Source organism: Dermacentor andersoni, chromosome 4 (genome assembly GCF_023375885.2).
Source record: "Dermacentor andersoni chromosome 4, qqDerAnde1_hic_scaffold, whole genome shotgun sequence".
NCBI lineage: Eukaryota > Metazoa > Arthropoda > Arachnida > Ixodida > Ixodidae > Dermacentor > Dermacentor andersoni.
The window spans coordinates 42,477,973-42,501,887 of NC_092817.1; the positions used below are offsets into that span (position 1 = coordinate 42,477,973).

At 44.1% G+C, this 23,915-nt stretch overlaps 1 protein-coding gene across 6 annotated transcripts in view; it reads right to left on the bottom strand.

The window, feature by feature from the left end:
- pds5 (cohesin associated factor B pds5) overlaps window positions 1–23,915 on the bottom strand; it is a 74,478-nt gene that overhangs the window by 27,756 nt on the left and 22,807 nt on the right. For all 6 annotated transcript variants that reach the window (XR_008613635.1, XM_055073650.1, XM_050184094.2 and 3 more), the window contains exons 10-17: window positions 21,065–21,324; window positions 16,381–16,803; window positions 10,263–10,478; window positions 7,257–7,417; window positions 6,314–6,437; window positions 3,217–3,372; window positions 3,077–3,145; window positions 593–726 (exon numbers count right to left, since the gene is read on the bottom strand). Coding sequence is in view for 5 of the 6 variants with exons in the window: in XM_055073650.1 (XP_054929625.1) it covers window positions 593–726; window positions 3,077–3,145; window positions 3,217–3,372; window positions 6,314–6,437; window positions 7,257–7,417; window positions 10,263–10,478; window positions 16,381–16,803; window positions 21,065–21,324 (1,543 nt within the window). In the remaining variant the exon portion in view is untranslated. The remainder of the gene's footprint in view (window positions 1–592; window positions 727–3,076; window positions 3,146–3,216; window positions 3,373–6,313; window positions 6,438–7,256; window positions 7,418–10,262; window positions 10,479–16,380; window positions 16,804–21,064; window positions 21,325–23,915) is intronic.

Here is a 23,915-nt window from a genome sequence, read left to right on the forward strand (position 1 = left end):
TGTAGTGAAACCACTCTGCGTCTTATGCAATTGATTATGCCAAAAGCGCATTCTAGTAAGCTTTCCCCACACACTTCTGATGCTGCCCTGATACTACTGTCCTACCTCTATATTAGAAATGCAGCCCATCATAAACAAGTAATTTGTGAAGAAACATTAATGCTGATACAGTAAAACCTCGTTAAAGCATACCTGCTTAAACAGTAGTTTCGTTTTAAATGTAGTAAAGTTACATCCCTGAGTCAGCGGCCATTGAACATAATGTGTTTTGTATCCGCATAACTCGTAACAGCTTGCTGCGTACGTATCAGTTAACACGTGGTGTTTCCACTTTTCGTAGCACAAACACGGCGGTGCTGCGAATAAATTGTGAGGAGAGGGGGGGGGGGGCTGCAAATTTGAGATTTGGGCACATTAACATGTGCCCAAAGCCTGGTACACTAGAATTTTTGCATTCCACACTTTCAATAGGGTTGACACAGCTGAAAAATCAAACCTGCAACCTGATGGTACCCATAAAATGCCATAGCCACTGTGTTATCACGGTGGGTCTGACAACGATTGTGAGTCATAAGGATAGAAGACGACGTACGAAACATGCTCCTTCTCCATCAGGTCTCCCCCGTGGCTGATGACTGTGACCAGGAGGCGAAGTGTGGAGCTGGCTGAAGCTGAAGCTGTCCGCAGACCCACCAGCCAGCGCACCATCATCTTCATGCCTTCAACCTGCACATGAGAGAACAGCTCTGTGACCACTTGCCATTTTTCCGCCCTCTTAGAGGTACACAAAATAGAAAAATCATTTGAGGTGCACTAGCAAATTATCGTTTTACAATACCAAAATGCAAACTTTAACCATAAGACGAGGACTGGTAAGCCAGAAAAGACGCAAAAACAAAAGACGGGCAGCGATGCTGCCTTGAAGTTTCCGAGCCAGCCGGCTGTGATGTCATGGATATTGATGGCTCTTTTTTTTTAGACGTTACGTTAAAGTTGAGGTACTACATTGTATTCTCGTAGAGCCTAATAGAGAACTTATCAAGTTTAAAGAACTTTTACTGGGCCACAATAGGTAAGATACAAAAGAATACTTTGAAATCCGAGACGTCACACTGACGTACTGGCGTTCATGTTTTGGTGTGAAATTCAGGAAATGTAACTCTGACCTTCAATTTCTCTTGTACTAATATTCAACCTATAAGTGCGAAATGAAAGGTAATAGAGTTTTGAAAGAATGCTTAGTCACTATAGACTAACTCAGTGTTTCTATTTAGCATTCCTTCAAAGGGACACTAAAGAAAAGCTATTAAACCAGCTTCGGCTTGTATTCCTTCAAAACTCCGAAAGCTCTAGTAATGCAGGAAAAGAAATGAAGCTGGAACATAACAACTACAGCAGGAGAAGATACAGACATTAATATGACATACTGATGTGTCACAATATGCTGTATGACAAAGGCAAGCTCTCAAAACACTGGCACACACAGTTGAAATCACAAATCAGGATTTGTATTCTAATTTAAATTCCCACATGGACATTGTCCACTGATGATGCCTCGAGACCATGCATTGATTGGATGGAGCTGCGGTAGCATATGAATTGGATTTGTTGTGAAGAGAAGTGTTTGTGCATTAGATGCAATAGCCATTAAACACAGCAACGCATTTCATTGCTTTTTTAGTCGGCCAATGAGTGATGGTCTTGTACACAGTGATACTTCAACTGTATAGAGCTACAACCATTCAAAGAAAAAGGGTAGAATGCATGTTTTATTTTTTTATTTAGCGTATTTATTCAGCAACTATTTTTTTCCTGCATTCTTACTGCCATAGGATGGCGACATATGCAACCTAAATTGGTCCACGCACTTAATAATGGAGAACTGTTCTTTCATGGACTAAAACTGAAATATTTGGTAGAGGTGTGTGAATATCATAATTTTCGAATAGGAATTGAATACGAATACATAGCTTCAAATATTGAATAATGATATGCACATGCCTTTATTAGCAAGTTGGGTTAATTTGTTACATTGGAACATTGCAATTACATTGTCAATATTAAAAAACTAGACTAGTAATCCGTTATACTAAAGCGCTGTATATTTGGCTCATGTTAACTTGGACAGTTTAGTAATTGCCAATAGCTGTCCTCACCAGCCTGTGCTTTATTATACTGTATCAAATGTCTGTAAAATTGGAGGTGTTTGACCCTGTGCCAGTCATTACTCATCACACTTACTGTCAATAAACGCTGAATTGGAGATGACACTGAAAAGCAAAGAATCAAAAAAAGGGGGAAGAAAAAGAAAAATAAAGGAAAAAAATAGGGAAGAAAGAGAGGGGGAGTGCACCCTCTAGCAAAACCGCGCCCCTGGCTACCGAGAGGCTGGCTTCTCCGTAGTTTAGGCGTTTGGTGGCTAAGTGTGCTTTACAGGAAAATTTCACTAGCAGCACGAAATCATTGCAAAATTCAGTGCAATATCTCCCCAATACTCTTACAATAGATAGAAATAAATACTTAGAATCGTCTTTGTTCCCACACAGCCAGCAATATATTCGATTCGATTCGAACATTTCTATCCAACCGAATATCCAAACAATAAAAATATAATTAAATTATGGGGTTTTACGTGCCAAAACCATGATCTGATTATGAGGTACACCGTAGTGGAGGACAACCTGGGGTTCTTTAACGTGCACCTAAACCTAAGTACACGGATGTTTTTGCCTTTCGCCCTTATCGAAATGCGGCCGCCATGGCCAGGATTCGATCCCGCGACCTTGTGCTGAATAGTTAAAAAAAGAAGATAACATTCAAACTTTTCGCATATTCGCACACCGCTAATATTTCTCTAATGTTGTTAATTGTTAGGCCTTGTGTGTCGGTGGTTTGTGAACTTGATCACTAACTGTGAGCGGCATGCTCATGGCTATCATAGCCAAGTGGGTGCAAGACAAAGTACATGAGACTGCTGAAACAACAGCAGTGGGTGTTCAAACCATGATCACCCGCTTGACAGTAACCTATTAAAGTGAGACAAAGCGGAAAAGGGGAGGCCAAGGCAACGGCTTACCTTAACCTTGGTCTCCTCGGGAAGGGCTTCAAATTCGCACCACGATGTTTCTGAGATCCGTGGCTCCTCCTGCACAGTTCCCAGTCACTCAGTCACATATGCGTAGCCCACAGGCAAACAAGCACAAATGATGAACTCACCCGGTCGGCCATAAGCAGGTCCTTGACAACCACCTTGGAGACGATGCTCTTTACCTGGCTGCCAAACATGTCTGGGCAGAGCAACGCTATGTGCCCGATGGACACCAGTGCCGTGCGGAAGTACGCCGACTCCAGCGTGAAGTGTTGCTTCAGGTGCTGCAATGAATTGCCAGTCTTGGAGCATGCTCATTTAAGCATTTCACTAAGGGTCCACACTGTTCAAATGATACTAATGACACATACTAGGCACGATTGACTACATTTTCAGTTTTACAAGGCCTCAAGTTCATTAGCCCAGCGGGTCGTGAAGTGTTAGCTGTCATGGACTCATTTGTCCACTCACGGGCCACTGGCATGTACAGAAAAATAAGACATCTAGCTAGGGCTATAGGAAATAAAATACATCATATTATCAACTGCCAGGTTGCTGTTACAGACATCCTGTAGTTTATATGTGGCTCATCATCTAGAATCCTGAGCAGGCAAAGTTGCACGAAGAAGATTGCAGTGTTGACATGAGGCATAGCTGAAGGAAGTTTATTTTAGAAGTAGTTAATTAAACATAAAGCTCTCGTTCCTTGTGCTTCATTTCATTTAGGTCAACATGCATAACACAGCTTAGCACAGCATAACACAGGTGCCCTTTATGTTTATACGGAAGGGCACTATGACTCATAAGTGAATTGTGTACAGGTATAGGCAGAGCAAGAGATTTGAATGAATGGTGAAATTTCAAGTGTTGCTGGCAGGACCCTACACTTCAAGGAGGACTTTGGTCTTGAAACTACGTTATGTTGTTTGTGAATATAAACTTATGAAACTCGTCCTGCTTATGCATATTCAAGTGCCAAATTCAAGCACACAACATTTTCACCAGGTTACAGCCAATATTGGTTATATACTGGAAGTTGTTATGTGCCCTCTAAGGTGTGTTCTACAGCAAGAATATTTCAAATTAGTTCATTAATAGCAGAGATAGAAATATTTGAAGTGCTGCGCACCCATGATTTCAGGAGGTGAGTGTCACTGTCAACATAGACACTCTCTCCACTTGCCCAGTCTTTGCCTCCACAAACAAAATTCCTTCCCTGTGTTCTCCCATAACGGAGCCGGAGGATTGTGTGACGAATGCGTCACGGGCCTCACCTTCGTTTCCCCCCCCCCCCCTCTCTTTTGCATTATTGCTAACTGGCACACTTCTGGTGATGGCCTCGCGCGCGAGCTGCTGTGTTTGTCTCGTTTTGCGCAGTGGACAATTTTGTCCGCTCTGCACAAGTCCACCTTTTTAGCAGTATACATCAGTGCCACAATCACAAGCACTGAGACCGATGAAAGCAGATCACAGAGCATGATCGCGGCACTAGAACACGGTGGAAAATGACATAGTTTCGTTCTCCGCACGCGCGACTGCACAACATAGGGACAAGAAGACGCAATGGAAGTACATCTCTCTTGCTACAGTACAAAGTAAAACAAAAAACACAGACATTTGGTTTGTATGCCTTATTATTTCTCTAAACTTCGATTCATCCATTGAAGCCACAGACTAAACAAATAACTGGATGTTGCCTTGAATAATTCTCGAAGTCACGCCTCACTGTGAGTGCTGTCGCGGCACTGCCAGGTAAATAGGTGCACGTGTGCGACAGACGTCGACTGTCCGGCTGGGAGCGCGGTGCCCACAAGGAGAAGGACAAACAGCGTTTGGTTTGAAATTTAAGCTCTTTGCCCAGCGCATAGAATGTAATACTTGGCAGGCACGATCGTTAGCGTGTCGTGTGCCCTGCGCCTGTGAGCTCAAAATGGCCAGACCTGGTGAGGAGCCCTTTAAGAAACACTTTGTAGATGTAACTGCAAACAACTCTGTCTTCGTGCACAGTACAAGAGTATCTAACAACATAATAATTGCATCAGAAAAGATCCAGTGATGCCAATCTTTTGAAATCGAGGTCGCCAGTACATGTGCTACGAAAAGTGAAAAGCTACATTTACACATATATCGGTCCGGAACGTTGAATCAAATGTTGTTCATTTTTGTATGTGTGCTTGCACTCCATCTGACATACTTGCGTATGCAAACAATCTTGATATGCGTGTTAATTTTTACTGCAGTATTTACTTGAGTGTGCCTTCTATTCTACTAAATATGTACATGAGCATTTTTTTGCGCACAAGTTTCTACTACAACTTTATCTCCACCTTTTCACTTGCATGTGCAAATTCACTTGTTCTGCTTTCACTAGTCATACGCAAGCATAATGTGCCTCTGCACATGCTGGCGTTAGTCCAGTTAGGCAAAGTTTTTCATGCAGGCTTGCCCGTTTTCACATCAGCAGCACCTAGACACAGCCACAATTGTATGATAAACTGTATGACACATGTGTCACAACTTGCTTACCAAGTATCTTCTAAGCTGCGCATGGGCCATTTAAATCCACCAAACCGATGCAGGCTTGCCACAGTTTGTCACAGTTGGGCTATGAGCTGGTGGTGAGTAATTGTCCACCGCTCATAACTTGAATAATAACCAGATTCGCAGGCTTATGTTGAAAACAAATAATTTTTACCAGGTACGTATATAATATCAACATGCCACTCCAGGCGAACATGCAGTGGTGCACACCTTGCTTTTTTGTTGTTGTTTTTTTCTGCTAAATCACGATGCGTGTACCTTTGATGGACGCGGAGGTTGCAGATGGCAATGGTGCAGTGTGCACAGCATGCAGTGCCTGAATGGTTTGCAGGCTTAATGCCTATGACGATGCCTGGGTGCAGCTAGCAAAAGCTCATTTTTGTACTCAATTCTAACCCACACAATAGCGTCACGTTACTTACTTCACAGATGATAGGAGTGCATGCACCAAACCAAGGTAAACAATGCAATATGTTGAGTGCACGATTCCCTGTTAACACAAGGTCACCTACTGCCGACCACACTGGTAAGGGCTACCAGCATCACCACACTTGCATAGACTGCGTTCATGCACTGTGGACAGAACAGGACAGTTTTCAAGACCGCATGCGCAACCACACCAAGAACCCCTTGGTATGGTTTCTTACAAGCAAATGCATGTAAATGCGCGGTGTGACTGCTTACGTCAATGACCTGCCCGAAGACACGCTCCTTGTTTCCAACAATGACGTTGAGGCAAGCCACGGCATACTTTGCTTGCTTCACTGTGCCGTTTTCAACGAAGTTCTGCACCACAGGCAGCAGCCGCCTGCACAAGTGGCAACGTTTGAGTCCAGCATTAGCCTAGAGCACAATTAAAATAATAATTGAAGAAGACAAAGGTATTTAGGCACCTTATGCACCCTTCGTATGGTTTCTTACATTAACTTACTATGCAATGTAATTAACTCGGTATAATTGTAACTCGCTTACTTCATTCAAGTGCAAGTGAAGGAACATGCCACATTTCATGGGTGCAGTGCACATTTGTTCCTGAATATAGGAACTGCGATCACAATGACAACGGCAGCACAATGGCATGATAATGACAATATGATGGTGATGGCTCAGCAATAACAATGCTGGTGGCATGGCAGCAGCATGGTGACAATGGCCTGATAATAATGGCGATGGCAGTACAACGATGATGAAAGTGTGATAGAGATAAACATAATAAAAAGAGTTTGTTGACTGCAGTGGAGCACTCATTTATCCTCTTTACACTGCAGCATTACATCAACAGCATTATGCTTAAACTATGTTCAATAAGTGGTTACTGTTTTGTGCAGTAAAAGTTGCAACCATCAGAAACCTGGCAACATTTAAATACTGCAGCCAATAAATGAAAAGACTGTTGATGCAACCACTCTGTGTACAGCAGTGTGACATGTCCTGGAACTACAAATCCGATGCAGAGGTGGCTCCTATTTAAGCTTCTTCTTGTCGGAGGTCAGGTGATGATAATGAGGCCATCTTTCTTTAATGTGCATTTTACTTTGCACAACACTCTCCGAGTTGAAAGTGTGTGCCAACACTCCTACATGGCTCCCTGTTCTTTTACGAGTGGAGCCAGAGGGGCAAGACTTACTGAGCAACGTGTGGGAAGCGCTGGTCAATGTCGGCGCCCACGAAGGTGAAGATCTGTAATGTCATCTCAGATGCTGCGCTGTCGTCTGCGCTTAGGAAGGACAGTAGCTGGCTGTACACTTCTTCACCAACAAAGGCTGCAGGGAATGCAGATGCTAGCACCTGCATGACAGTTCCGAGACCGCAGCTTAGTAGCCAAGCTGACAGGGTGAACCAAAGAACACTGGCATCGGCTATTCGAACCACCTTAACATGGCATACGTGTAGTGTGCTACCGAGACTTGAGTGGTTGAAGTGATCACGTTGAAGAAAACAGTCAAGGCTGCAAGTGCAAAAGCCACTATTCAAGAGGAAAAATACATATCTTTTGGCTGTGTAAAGAGAAAAGACAGGAGTGGAAACAGAAAGGTCATCAAAGACATAGAGATGATAAGAGGGAATGACGTGGCATACTCAAGCCAACAAAGGAACACAGGGTTTGTACAGCACATTTCAAGGACAATTAAAAGATTTCAAGGATGCTGAAGGCCTAAATTCTAGGAGGGGTAAACAAACGTTATTTGTGCATACAATAAAATATAGTAAAATCTCCTTGGATGAAATTTTTTGAAGCTGAGTAGCTGCTGAGTTGGACTCTTGCCGGAAGCTCCTTAGGGGGCTTTTCAAAGTTGAGTTTTCCATTGTAATGATCTCAATTGCCTTCCAGCATGATAGTAGTATCCAGCTTCAGTCAAACATACTTGTTGCGTTAAAGCCAAATGGCTGCAACAACCTTTACGCCAGGCATCTCGAGAGCCTAGCGCTAAAAAATAGAGCCATGATGGTTGCAGTCTAAACCAACTAGCAAAACAACAAAAATAGTCGAATCTTGTTAATTTTAACATGCTTAATTTGAGCTTTCAGTTTATTCGAACTGACGCTGTGGTCCCATCAAATATATGTGTATTCCAATGGGCGAAAACGATCGGCAATTCGAAGACGTAAGCATTTGCGACGGTTAATTCAAACATACTGCACTCTGACAATGCTCTCAGCAGTGTGCCAAATCACAAGGCAGCGCCTCTCACTAGCATTCCTCTGACCTCGCCAAGCTACCTCGACGCTCGCTACCAAGCTTCTTGCTGTTCGGTGCCGTGTTTTTCATTGAAACAATTCGCCGCTGTTAGCAATGGCACCGACTCCGCTTTGTAATCCTCGCCAATGTCTTCGCAGCACAGAAAGCACAACGCGTTGCATAATGCTGGTTCCCGAAAGTCAACTTCGCCCCAATACAGTAATTTTACACGGTGAAGCATACCAAAAGTTTGAAGGGGCAATTGTCACGGGATTTTATTTATACATTTTTTATACTTTTATTATAAATTTTTTACTTTTATTTACACTCGTGCACCTCCCGCCTCTTATAACGGTACGAGCACGAATATGCCTAATAACTGACTGTAATTTGTAAATACGTGTGAATAAACCTTGTGAAACTTTCCACTCATTTGTTAGCTCAGTGCACATGTAGCACTGCAGGTAAGTCCTTCATTCAATTAGCTTCCTTTAATTAGAACTTCTTTTAATTCGAACAAATTTTCGGGCCCCTTCAAGCTTGAATTATCTAAATTCGGCTGTAGTAGTACAGCTTGGTCGCTTCATCTGGCTTCATCTAACTCCATGACAGCAATGGCAATTTAAACAAATGCCTGTCGTACGATGTGGACACGCCACATTTCAACGCTTAAGCAACACTGAAGAGAAAATATCTAGGATCGTTTCCCGTTAGGCCGCATCCATAGCATAGCCCTGATACAGAGTTTGTTGCTTTGAAGGTTGACAGTCGCCCACCACCCGTTTTCAAGGAATTCAAAGAAGTGTACGAACCCTGGGAATGGGCAACAGGTAAGGTCAAGTGAAGAAAACCATCAGAAGCTGTGACACAATATTAATAGTGGGACAAAAAAGTTTCATGAAAATGAGAAAGGAGAACCATGCTGAAGAGGTGACACCAGCAACAAACAAAACAACAGACAATATCATGATTAACTTGTGTCAGACATACCTAAAGTGTGAGACTTAAAGTTGCATGGAATTACATGACCACACATGACCAGGTGCTTTCTTTTAACGTTAACAGAATTTAAAAAAATTATCTGCGACATTTAGCACAATTCTACTTATAGAACTAGAATACCTGAAGAGGTATACACTACTTATACTGAAGATTAATACGCATGATTGACGTAATTATCAAAATCCCTCTAATTACCTTTTCAGCCAATTACTTTAGCACACATACTGCAATACATGATTTGAAGCCAGTGATTTCACAAGGCACATGCACTTAGATAAAGATTTTGAAACTAGCACCAGTTTTGAGATAAGTGCAGTAAAACTTAGTGTAACAATGCACTGTTGTTCCAGCTACCTTTCTTTTAAAACAAAATGCCTTTTTATGCATTGAAGCTCAAAAGTTACTGGAACACTAATGCATTTTGTCAAAAACTTTGGGAAAGCATATCTCAAAACTGGTGTCATCCTCAGAATTCATTCCAAGCGGATATGACTTTAAAGGTCACTGGCTACAATTTGTAAATTGCAATATGTTGTTTAATGTAATTAGCTTAGAAGTTGACTTGCAATACCTGTTAATTAGTAAAATATTCACTTTCATTTTTTGTGCAAATAATGTATTCCTCGGAGAGTAATCTAGGTCATCAAGTATATGTGTGCTACATGCCGCGAATGATTTCGTACGCGATGCACCATGTTTCTGTTGCTGATTCGAGCTGCGAGAGAAGTCTGTCTAGCCTTTGAAGCATTGCTTGCTGTGAATGAAATGGATCATAGTTGGTGAAAAGCATCTGCTATACAGCCATGCTCATATCTTCATAATGACAGTTCTATTGGTCATTTTAACAAAATTATGCAAATCTGAATCAACTGCTAGTCGATCACACTTTAGCACAGTCGACAAGAAGACATGCAGAGAGAGAAAAATGCCAGCATGGCAGCAACTGCACACATGAAGCAGCTGCAGGCCGCGCAGTGCTGAGTTGGTGACGCCCATATGGATGTCGATGTCGCCTTGGCCAAGGAGCGAGTCGCGCACATAGGCCAGGATCTGCTTGACGCCAGCACTGTCCACCATTACCGGTGCCACCCGCTCCAGCAACTGCTTGATGATCACATAGAAGCTGTTGGTCTGTACGGGGTAGCCCAGACTCTTCAGGACTTCTTTCTGAAGAAATATGAAGGAAAAAAAAAATGAGCTCTTTGCACTTGTCCCAAAGCTTCTTCACATCGTTTTCCATCAAAGTTAAAGAACTGTCCCTTCCCTGGCACAACCTTGTCAGTTATGCTCCAAGCATCCAGTGAAGAACACAAGCCCTGCCAAGTTCCTCCTGCTGAACTACAAGGCAAGGGAGGCATGCATACAACTTGTGTGAAGTTCTGGAACAGTTACAAAACACTAAATCAGCTTAGAAAGTCAATCAAAACAGCACTGATAGAGGTGTTTCACACATGCCCATCTTTGGCTTTGAACTACTGCCAACCCAGATGATGATTATCCTGGTAGGATCACTTTTTAAGTATCAACATCAAATTTTGTAAGCACGAAGCTTTACACTGCATATCCATTCTGTTTTCAGCTTCATTGTTGCTATCTAAAATAATGCCATCAATTTCACCACAGCTTGAGGCTATTGCCCCAAAGAAACGCAGAGGTTTTAGAAGGTGCAAGAGATCCTTCGTGAAACATACCACTTTTTGGTAATTCTCATCAAAACTTCCAAGTCCTAAACAAAATTTCTGCTTCCAAGACTCACTGCAACTTAACGTTCTATCAAATGCAGTAAATTTCATTCAAGTCAGTCAAGTGGTTGTCTAATAAAAGCATTCCTGCATTTTACATGTATGTGATTAGAAAAATCGGAGCTGGCCCTGAGCTGAAGCTTCCTTTTCTGTTTTCCTAAATCTCCATCTCTAACACACTGCACAGGATGCATTTGCACCTTATCACTGCAACACAGACACCCCAACACAGATGCCCCAAAGTGCAGTGCACAGCATCTTGGGGGCATGCGCTTTACAGGGCTTTATAGCTTACTACTGCACTTGCTGATGATGTATGGACATTTTGATAGTTTGCTATCATCCATGACAGCCTAAAAATACAGTGGCAGATACACCACTGTCCAACAAAGAAAGAAAGAATTTGTACAGAGGAGCCAGCCAATTACTTTCAGTTTATTTGATGACATCAGGGTGGAGTAAAAATTATCTCAATATCGGCATCTCTCAGGCACCGTTTTGGAGGGTGGACGCACAAAGGCCAGATGTGGTGTGCTTTTTTGGGCAGAGTTTCTGATAAATTCTTAGGCTGTCACCAGGGTTCTCCCCACGGTGGGCAGCGGTGGAAATGCCGCCCACCACTTTGGTTTACTGGTAAAAATTTCAAATTCTTCTCTTTGTTCACAATCTTCTGATGTTCCTTTATCACATGGGGAAATAGCATATTTACTCATAACAAACGCACTACTTCTCCCGAAAAACTTGCGCAAAGTTGGGGGGTGGTGTGCTCATTATGTGGGATAAGAATTGGATAATAAGTGACTTCTTTTTTCCACGAAAACCTTTAAAAAGTAGAAGACACGGTACACTTTGGCATCCAATACGGCTTCGGACATGCCTGATCAGCAGCCAGTTCCAAGGCTATGTTTTGTTTATTCACAGGGCTACGCGCAAAAGGCGCTGAGTGCGTTGTGAGTGTGCACCCACTCGACGTTGACAACATGCGGGCACACGGCATGGAGGAAAAGGGTGCGCAGGCAATGAAGACAGTTGCTTGCTCACCCGGCATGGAATGCTTTGCTCGGCATGAAACGCGCTGGGTGCCACCGTACTCTAGTGAGCGTGCGCCATTGGACAACTCGCACTAAGCAGAGAAGCTTATTGGTGTGCTTTGAGTACAATGCAGTGCTTCGAGTACAATGCAGTCATCGCTATATCTGGACTTCCATAAAGAAGATTGCTGCCGTACATAACTTTGTAGCTCCGAAACCAAATTAGCCACTTGCAATAAAAGAGTGACATTGTAGAAAGTAGGCTGTGAAAAATAAAATGTTTATACCTCTAAACAGCATGTCAAGCATTAGGCATGCTGAAATAGTGAGAAGTCTGCACTTGCTTTTGCGGAAGTTTAAGGTTCACAACTGCAGTGTGCATCGTGTCCAGCTGCTGCGCGAACACTGGCAGCTATAATTTCGCATACGTGAAATCAATGAGAGACTCCATCGACGACAGAGCACTTTGAGTGAACATCGGGGTTGGTGTCAAACAAGAGCCTCTGGCAATCTTGTAGTCACTCTGCTGTCGTTGCCTTGGTCACACAACGCTGCCGTCTCTCGCAACAACAATTGCCCTGTCGGAGATTTCTTCACAGCACGAGGCAGCACTATCTCCACTCAGAAACTCCTCCATCGAAGCACCACCTGTTTCATAATCAGCAGCGACATGCTCCCAGAGTTCAGTAATGTCACCGGCTTCTACCGTGTTGTTCACCCGTGGGTGGTTTCGTCGTCGCACACAAAGCCAACCTTTTCCATTGATTGGCATGGCCACTGCTTCTAGCCTTCATGATCGTGGCGCTCCCAGTGTTCAGAATTGTCTATATCATCGACTGTGCGAGCTTATACTTTGAGTCTGCCAAAATTTGCATCTTTGGCTCAAGCGACACAGCTTCAAGCTTTTATGGCGCACCTACCACTGCTTCCGTGGCACATTTCTGCGCTCGCTGAGTAAGAAAGGGAGATCATAGAAAGGGAGCGCAGGCGCAGCTTGCTCCTCTAATTTTTTATTTTTTGCTTTTTCTGGACGCTCACATGATTGCTGGTGATGCAGATGCAAAGCAGATGGCGCCATCTTGAGTCACACTGCGCCAACTTGCGATGCTCTTCGTGGTTTTCGCAATCAGTGCGCAGGCAGCACACGCTGTGCGGCAATAGCGGCAACTATGAACTCACGTAGGCAAACTTTTCACCCCATCTCCGAAATGCAGATTTCACGATTACAGTGAAACCTCGTTACAATGAACACCACATTAACAAACTTTTCAGAAATACCCTGCTGACTTCTTATAGTTTCAATGTAAATACATTTCAGTGCTACGAACTTCGGAATACCAAACCTTTCAGAACAACGATCACTATTCAGTTTCTGTGTGATGTTAACAACACCTCAGTACTACGAACTAATATTCCAAAACCTGGGGATTCTTATATTTCCGAGTATCCTTCATGGCAGCCAAAACAAAAGGCTAACAGACGACAAGGTGCAGGGAGCGTACGTCGCGGTGCATGGGTTCGGAAAACCAGAGACGGTGCCGGAGAAAAAAATCATGCGGACGAGTGGAGGCGACAGGGTATCAGCTTTTGTGAGCGCATGCTCCGCCCAGAAAAGTGTCACCTAGCAATGGAGGCACGTCTCTTCCTTCTTTCACCCTTCTTTCTGCACCAGGTCTCTTTCTTTCGCACTTCTTTTGCGGCCGTACTAGCTACGCGCGCTGTGACATGTAACCTCCATAGTCGCAAGATGCCACATGGTCGCACTTTGTGCTTTCTAGACTGTGTTGTTTACACATGCTTGCACTTTGACATAGTTCAGTTGTCAGCCTCGAGTGAGGCAGTTGCGGTGTCCATGGCAAAAAATGTGAAAAACGAACAAAAAGCAATAAACGTTGCACTTTGCAGGCAACATGGAGCTACCTTTTTGTTGGTAGTTTTCTCCCCGTCAGTGTCTGTTTTGCACGCATCACTCTTATTATATGGTACTTCAATGGTGCGTGGCGGTGGAATCTATGAAAAATAGCAACAGCACGTGTCGAGAGCCAACAGCAACGTTATCGTGGATAGCTCATATGGTGACAACTTATGAACTGATGGGTTGATGGGCGGAATGGTTAATTTATGGGGCTTTCACTATAACAATGTTTCAGAATAACTAACAATTTACCGCGATCCCCTGAAGTTCGTTATATAGAGATTTCACTGTATTTTGCACGGAAAATGCCGCCCAAAAGGAACATTTTCTATCGTGACGTCCGGTAAGTGGTGAATAACACATCATTATATACCGTATTTACTCGAATCTAACACGCACTTTTTTTCCGATAAAACGGGTCCAAAAATTGCGTGTGCGTTAGAATCAAGTACGACCCTGAATATGCATTACCATGTCACCATCGACATTTCAAAATGGCTGCCTCATACGTGCTTCGAGCCTAGCTGCCGTAGCTTTCTTGACGTGCTGTAGTACGTGTGCTCAGGCAATGTTTCCTTTGGCTTAGGTTAGCGCAACGTCATCTTCCCGTTTTCTGCGTTTGCTCTATCAGTATGGAAGTGCCAACTGCAAAGACATGCTGAGTTCATCACGATGCTGCAATTAAAAGTAAAGCGATCACGTGTGCGGAGACGGATGGAAATCGGGCCGCATCACGGGTGTTTGGAGTTCCCGAAACTTGCACGCGGGACTGGCGTAAACAGGAGAGGCTTTCTACATTAGCGGCTGCTACGTACAGCGCAGCTGCACGGCCCCTATATTGAAAGCGATCTGCAGCAGAGACAAGAGTCTATGCATCTAGGTGCACCACGCTGTGTTCTCGTCTTCGTTCGCGTTGAAGCGAAAGGCAGCGCAAAGGTTAATTCCCTCACTCCTGCTACCACACTTCCTCACTCCAGTGTTCAAAGAGTTTTCGCAGTCATTGAGTTAGATGTGTTCATGCTTGTGTGCATGACACCACGCTTGTTAATTTAGTTAGTAAGCAAATGTTTAAAAGTTTATATGGCCGATAAAACTACTATCCTTACTTTTCGTATAGCTGTCTACTAATTTGCTATCGTAATCTATGCTTCACCTTTCGCATGAAACTGCAACTTTTTTTATTTATCACAACATTAGTGCATTGGAGTAAGTCTTTCCGAATGAGAGAAAGTTGTATTTCTGTATGAAATAATGAGGGGCGCGGTACTGTAAAGGACTTTTCTTTCTTTAGGTCACAGCAAACTGTTGCGTGTTACAATCGAGGGCGCGTTAGAATCGAGTACATACAACGTTTCTTTTTTTCTCGTAGCTCAAATCCATAATATATATATATCGTTATATGAGGTGGTATCGTTACAAATTGACTGCACTGTAATCTAGATTAAAATGCATGCGTTTTGGTCGGAATTGGGAGAAATTTCGAACAAAAGCGATAATTTCAGTAAATCAGCCTTGTTATAATGAGGGTTTGCTGTATTTATATCAGGTGAGCTTCTGAATTGGCTGGGTATTTTTTTAGGTAATATGCAAGTCAAGAAGTACATTTTTCCACATATGAAACAGCTCTAGAAAATCTTTTGTTCACGCTTGTGGACATGAAGGTATCACGGAAAAATATAACATTTCTTCAGATTGCTTTTAATGATGTTGAAGATGCAAAAAATGTAGTGAAACTGCATTTTCAGCTGACAGAATTACAACTTGTTTGAAAAGGTTAAAGGAGCATGGGCATGACATATTTTACTTCTTAATTCTTGTGCATCACATAAAGCCACAAGCACTTTAAAATCTATAATATACAGGCAAGCGTCAGAGCGCCTTAAATAATGATCTATAATACTTGTTTCTGCAAACCAGTTTCAGTATCCAAGAGGTGGATGAGTCATGAAAACATGAACTACTGGCTTGCTCTGTTCTCTGGTTCACTCACATGCAGCAGCTGTACGTGAGCACGTCCTGAAGAAATGCATGCAGCACTCTTGTTTATTTTTTCATGAGAAGTGTCCCCATAGTTATCCTTACTGCTACACAATGCCAAAGAACTTTTGCTCTTTACCACGACAATGCTAATGGCACGGGTCAAGCATTTCGAGACTAAATTTAAGTATTAAATATAAAATATCTTAGAAGTATTTCCTAACCTTCATTAATTGCTAAGAGTAATTTTTTTTACATGCAAGAATTGCCTAATAGAGCTTCTACAACTTTAGAACTACCACTGCTGAAGAAAACACCTTTCCAATGCCTCACCTCGATTCATCAGCATGCCATAAAGCAAATAGGGACATGCTCACATCCAAAAGTGAGGAAAACAAACACACCACACTGCGCTCAGCTTCGACACAGGAGGCACCACCGTGGAGCACATTGTTCATGTGGATACGCAGGCGCTGGTTGCCCTCCAGCAGGGTGCAGAACTTCATGAGGTATTCCTGGGCCTTGACCGAGTCGGGCAAGTTACGCGAGAGCAGGGCTACACGTGCCAGCAGTTGCCGCTCGCGCTCCTCGCCAGCGGGAAGCAGGAGGGCCTCTAGGACGGCTCGCATCTGCTGCCGCACTGCACACTGGCACTTGAGCAGTTCGTTGAACGCCTTTACGGCGTGGTCGTCCACAGTGGCAAACAGCTGGTACAGCTTGTGCATGCGCTCCTCCACGGGCAGCTGGTAGGGCACCAGGCACGTGTGGAGGATGCGCTCGACCAGGAGCCGATCTTCCAGGGCCGTTTGGTAGTACACGTGCAGCACCTGCCAAACGAATCACACCCCCGTGAGAAGGAAACCAAAGTCAAGGCAGTTTCATGGCAACCCAGACTGACTGACTTATTGATAGGGTTTGCAATGTGCGATGGCTTCATTTAATTTAAGCAGCAATGTAAAATGACTTCAGTAAATCGGAGATGCCCCAAAGCAAAATAGTGACTATTGGACGCTGGAGTGGAGAGCTCAGGATTATTGCATCCACATAGGGTTGTTTAACATGCACACAAAAAAGCATGGTCCACCAGTATTTTTTCATCCTGTCCCCGTTGAAGCAGTGCTGCCGCAACTGGTAATCACACCTGTGACGTAGTGCTCCGCAGTGGATTACCAAAGCCACTGAGCCGTCACTGCTAAACAGGAAAGAAAGATGGTCAATAATGAAATGGGTGCTTATTCTGTTCCTATCGCATACGCAACAGCATTAGATGCATCAGTGCAATGCTCTTTCATAAAGGACAGTGGTGAAGGCAGCATGTGTACCTGGGGCTAGTTGATGATATGAGCTTTTCCAAGGTGCACAAGAATGGAAATGTGTACATATGTTCTCTAGTTCCATTTCCATCCTTGCATGCTGCACAAGAGAGAACAACGGGGAAAAGGGAACAGCTGGCCTCCTGCAGCCATGTCTGAAGGCTTCAACACCTCAAAGATACTTTGAGGGATGCTGCCTGTAGACTGTTTTATCAGGGAGGAGGAGGAGGAATGTAGCCTCAAACCAGCATGCTGCACCGCTCTCCTGCTTGCACTAGTAAGTGTGGATCGGTTTCTACCAGCGGCAGCTTGAAACTATAGCAGTGTCATTGCAAATTAGTGCAATTCTAACGTGTTCCATCTGTGATTGTTGCGATTTCAGAGAACTCGAAGTCAACGGGCTACCACTGTGCTATAATCAGCTGCAAAAATAACTTTCGGAAGCGAACGAGAAGCGCAGTATCAGCCGTGGCAACTCCATGGACTCTGTTTCTGCGTTTGCAGACAATCAAGCGTGTGCTTTGAATTGCCAGCATAAGGAGAAAGGACTTGATGCCATCAGCTTCGTCGCGTGTATGTAGAGAAGACTGTTTCCAGTGAGAGCACGGCGATATCAGAACCCATGATCTAACTGGGATACAAACAAAATGTGCGTACTTGAGTCAGTCAACTATTGCAAATGGATGAAGTCAACTATTTCCTTGTACGGGCACACTAAAGTTATTCTGTTCAAATGTGCTCCAAGATTACCATGCTTGGCAACCAACATTCTGGTGGATATTGATCGAGGACGCATTATCAAAACAGTCCGTGTCGACTAAGAAAATCAAGGAGTGTTCTTTTTTATTCTGTAACCAAAGCAATGCCTGTGTGCTGGCTGCCCCTAGTTCCCGTGCTTCCATATCTGGTCGGCAAGCTGTCTGGCTGATGCTGTGCATTGCATGCTGTATTCAGATAATAAAGTTGCTGTTGCACAGAGTAGTTCATTTTTCAGCTCCCTCGAGTCGGCAAGGTACCCTTGCACAGGCACCACTGGAGACCTAAGAGCACACACATTCTTTCAACGTGTTGCGTGCATCCGGTTGATTGTGGCATATTTGCAGCCAATGTCACTAGGTCATTTTATTCATGTTAATGGCCCTTCCAGTCAAGTTATTTCACAGCTTATTTTGTAAAGCTTGATGCCTAGGTGCCTAATAAACAGAGCTTAGAAAATCATACCGCAAAAATTTTAGGAGCGCGAAACTAGCAAACCGTGCTTCCTCAGAGCTTGGCGGTTAACCTGAATTGGGATCTACACTGCTACAACACACTGCACAGCACACACAGACAACTCTGATTGTTCTCACTTAAGTGACAGATTAATAAATTTCAAGGCTAGAAGTACAATAATGACATGCTGCACATATGTTACGTACCGACAATGTTCAGACTTGACTCGTCTCCTATTTCGATTGCGGGCAGAGCTGGGGCAGTGCCTCTATGCCTGTAGACATTCAATATTGCAGCTATATCGAAGCTGAAAGCTTAGTAACGACATGCGAAGAAGTTTCCCAATACCCAAAACTTGTTGACACCTCTCGGGAAAATGCGAAACCTTGTCGCTTATCGTCAACAGCACGTTCAACGTGCACCCTCCAGTGCGATCCCACATACAGTGAAATCTCGATATAACAAACTTCATGGGACCGCGGTAAATTGTTCATTATTCTTAAGGATTGTTATAGTGAAAGCCCTGAAATTAACCATTCCGCCCATCAACCCATCACTTCATAAGTTGTCACCATATGAGCTATCCACGAAAACGTCGCTGTTGGCTCTTGGCACGCGCTGTTGCTATTTTCCATAGATTCCGTCACCACGCCCCACTGAAGCCCCGTATAGTAAGAGTGATGCATGCAAAACAGAAGCTGACACCGAAAAAACTACTGAAAAAAAGGTAGCTCCATGTCGCCTCCAAAGCACAATGTCCCTTGCTTTTTGTTTGTTTTTCACATTTCTTGCTGTGGATACCACAACTGTCTCGCTTGAGGCAGACACCTGAACTATGCCAAAGTGCAAGCGCACATAGATGACACTATCTGGAAAGTGCAAAGTGGGACTGTGTGGCATCCCTGCGAGTATGGCTGCTGATAGAAACGCGAATGAAAGAGGCATGTGCAGAAAGAAGGGCGATAGAAGGAAGAGACGCACCTCCGTTGCTAGGCAACACTTCTCTAGATGGAGCACGCCCTCGCAATACCTGATGTGTCGTCGCCTCCACTCGCCCGTGTTCTTTTTTTCTCTGGCACTATCCAGGGTTCCTGAACCCATTCCCCGCGACGGCCGCTCTCTGTGCCTTGTCATCTGCTAGCCTAATGTTTCGGTTGCCCTCATGGGTACACGGATATCTAAGGATCCCCTGGTTTATGAATTTATTAGTTCGTAGTACCGTATTTACTCGCATAATGATCACACTCGCGTAATGATCGCACCCCTGAATTTTGTCGTCAAAATTCTATTTTTTTTCTTAATTTCCTGTGTAATGATCGCACCCCGAACTTGCCGCAGCGATATGTTGTGTGCCAAGTCTAGCTAATAATGATCGCGCTTACCATCTGTCGAATGCTACGCGAACGACTCTTCAAGACAAGCCAAGCGGTCTGTCTGCACGCACCAAACATTCTTAAGTAGATGCCTCATTTCATTACTTTCATCACTTTCCGCACTTCCATGACAAAAAGAGGCACAATCAAACTTGCCTTTATTATGGGTAGGCTTTATAATGGTTGTGATCAACGAAAACAAAAAAGGCGCCTTTCAATTCTTTTCATCTGCACTTGTGGACACGCAACAAATCGTGCGCGGCAATGATAGTAGCCCCGTTTACACTGATACACTAAAAGTGTACCCTATTCATACGCCGACGCTTGTAGCACAGCTAAGATATTCGTCCACCCTTAGCGGAAACGTGCCGTATTAGGATAGTAGTGAAGACAGATGCCGCAGTTTCCGCAGCATGCCGGCCCTACATTTCTGTCACTGGCAGCTAAGCGCACCCATCTGTTTCTGTCCCGTCAAAGTGGACATGGCTACATTATTGCCGCAAACTTGCCGATATTAACGATGTTATTCATGACTCATACGGAAGAAACTGTTTCAATGCACATAATGTACTCACGAGAAGAAAAAAAAAAGAAAATTGTGTTCGGCACATTCGGCTTGCTTCGCCGGCTGGCATTTTTGTTTTCGTGTCCCGCACCCGCATCCCGCAGCAAACGCGGGACGAAAAAAATTTTCGTTTCGTTTCGCGGGAAATTTAACCCGCGTAATGATCGCACCCCTGAATTTGCGTCAATTTTTCTGACAGAAAAGTGCGATCATTATGCGAGTAAATATGGTACTGAGGCGTTAACACCAAAGGGAAACTGAATAGTAACCGTTATTCTGAAAAGTTTGGTATTCTGAAGTTTGCAGTACTTGAATATGTTTACATTGAAACTATAAGAAGTCAGCAGGGGATTTCTGAAAAGTTTGTTAATCTGAAAAGTTTGTTAATGTGGTGTTCATAGTAACAAGGTTTCACTGTACCAGCATGGTGTCAGACGATAGACGGCGCTGTGATCGCAAAATGGGGGCACCCTCAATAACATGGTCTGTAGGATTCGAGGTTAATTTCAACCACTTGAAGTTCCTTGACGTGCAACATGGCCATGATAGCAAGTAGATGAACCTACGACCACATGCTGAGCAGTGGGATGTCACAGCTGCTGTGCCAGGATCCTATTCTACTGACCTTGTTCTTGATCCAGGAGATGCACTCCAACGTGGAAGCTGGAAGGTCGGGGCTACTCATGTGTTGCTTGTAGAGGTGGGCCAGCCCCATTAAAGCCTCCTTGCGGATCTTGAACTTCTTGTCCAGTGTGCGCTCCTTGACAAAATTGAGCAGCTCCTCAGTGACCGAGCCGAAGTCCTTCTTTGCTGCGCTGATGATAGCCATCACCACCTCATATCGCACGGACTCCGCAGGGTCGTGCTGCCGCTGCCGCAGTGACTCTGTAACACAATGCGTGCGCTATAACAGGACCGTATAATGGGCAAGGACAAATAAATAAATAAATTATAGCTAAAGTGGTCAGATGCCCCAGCTTTAATAGGCACACTATTACTCTCACAATCGTGACGTGCTTTGTCCTCCACAAGAAGGAAATAGAAGAGCAGAATACTCAACCAAGCACACACGCAGTTGTCACATGTGCATGTGCAAAGAACTACAGTCGACTTCCATAAGTTCAACCCTGACGGGACCAACGAAACTGATCGAATTATCCCGTGGGTTAAGTTGAACAAGATGGAAGAAAAACATTAAAACACACCACTGATTTATTTGGCAGTATTTGCCATTCTAACATGCCCCTGAACCAAACGCACACCCACTTTCCATGTGCCTAAAGTAGAAATTATGTAGAAATTACATTAAAGCTACTAAACAAAGTAGAAATCTAATGTGCACCTGAATTCTTGACAGGAAAATGGGGCAAGGGTCTAATATGGGTTGCGTAATGACGAATTCTTTCCTAAAGTCTGCTTCGCCTCACTATTATTAACCCTTTCGCTGTCGGACCTTTCTGGCCGTGACGCACCCCCAGTGTCGGCTTGGTTTCAGGGAACGAGCATAACAGGGAATGAACATAGCAATTTATTTTTGATTATGATTGGTATACAAATAATATAGTCAATGCAATATGCACATTTCAGTGTTCTGCAGCTGCTGTTAGTAAACATCATCATCATCATCAGCCCGACTATAAAATCCGTTCAACATTCGAATCTGACGATGCGGAACCCTCTTCCTCGCATGCGACTCTGTCTGAGTCCGAATCCAAGCGCGGCTCGTATACTGAATCGGAATTCAGCCATCGCTCCAATGAGCAGACAAAGGTCCCACGCGCCGAGCCATCCGAAAGTAACCGCGCGCAGGGAGGATGCGCTTTCAGTCGCCCGCACAACGGAGAGAAATGGGACGTTGTGTGATCAAGAGGACAGAGGGAGATGGAAAAAGGCTAAACAAAGTTCGAAGGGCTTTACGTTTACTGCTGCCAGTCGGAAGCGAGGGTGCGGCGAGAGAGCGAAAGCAGCAATCGAGTCACCCTTTTTGGAGAGGCAACGGCACGTGCGGGCACACAGCGGGCACACCAACAAAAGAAAAATAAAAACCTTCAAACCAGCGGAGATTGCAGAACAACCCTTGAACCCATAACCACACGCGCGCGACACATGCTCCAGCGAACGCGGAGCCACCGCGCCATTCAGCAAAGAGAAAGTGGGGAGTGGCAGTCGCACCGTACTCTTCAATACATGGACTAACACAGGTCGGGGCGAATATACGAACTTGTAGAAAGAGTCAACAGATAGCGTGGCCAATCCAGGAGCGCCAGCTTTGCGCTCAGGCGCGAAATTTTGAACGCACGATAGAGAACGTACCGGCACGTCAGTAACACTGTGGGGGAAAAGCGCGATGACGTACCGGTACGTACGTGACAGCGAAAGGGTTTAAGTCAGCTTTGCTGCAATACAGATGTGCTATGTTTCAATGCATACAAATGACAAGAAGGCGGATTATGGCAAATTTTTTTTTTCTCGCAAGATAACAAACGGAAGAAAGAAAGGCAGCCATTAGAATCGGGTAAATACCGTAATCAGATATCGTGAGCTACACTTATTGCTTGAAATTCTTCCTCAGACAGGACGAAAATAGGCATTTTCAACGGGAGATGACATGTTTTCGATGCATTCACTGTCCCCTAAGCTTTGCTGAGACATGCTGCTGCTAAAGGGGTCGCTATTAGTCATGTGCAGCCATGGCAGCGCTAGAAAAGGAGATGCTCGCCAACCTGGCCCACACTTCCTCCCCTCACGCACGCTTCCTTTCGTTAGCGCGAGCTTGCTCCCCACCTTTCCTCTTGCTCGCGTGGGAAGACAGCACTCATCCAGCTAACCCTTGGCTCACCCTTGCACCCAAAGCAGACAGTGTGCGGGGCGCGACAGGATCTTATCACACTTGGACTTTATATTCAACATGACATTGCTCCACTTTGGTTGTTGCTCTCGGTCATGCATTGTGAAATTTGAGAGTTGCAGCCCGAGAGAGCAGCCACTTGTAACTCATCCATTTGACCATCAGCATCCACAGAAGTTTCTATTCATTGTCTTAGTATATCTTCACGGCGGCAGTGAAATTTCATTATATTAAAATTGTGCATAAACAAAGTTCATTAACTGAAGTTCTAAAGACATGATAAATAATAAATAAATTATGGGGTTTAATGTGCCAAAACCACTTTCTGATTATGAGGCATGCCGTAGTGGAGGACTCCGGAAATTTCGACCACCTGAGGTTCTTTAATGTGCGCATAAATCTACGTACACGGGTGTTTTCACATTTCGCCCCCATCGCGGTGAAATGCGGCGGGTTTCTAAAGACATGATGTTCTATGGACAAGAAGTTATAAACAGCTAAATACTTTGTTACATCCAGAATTTTGTTATATCAAGATTTAACTGTATATTATTTCACTATTTGAGTATGCCTAGTTACAAGGCATGCATTTGGGGCAACGTTTTGGTTGAACACTGATCTAGACTGT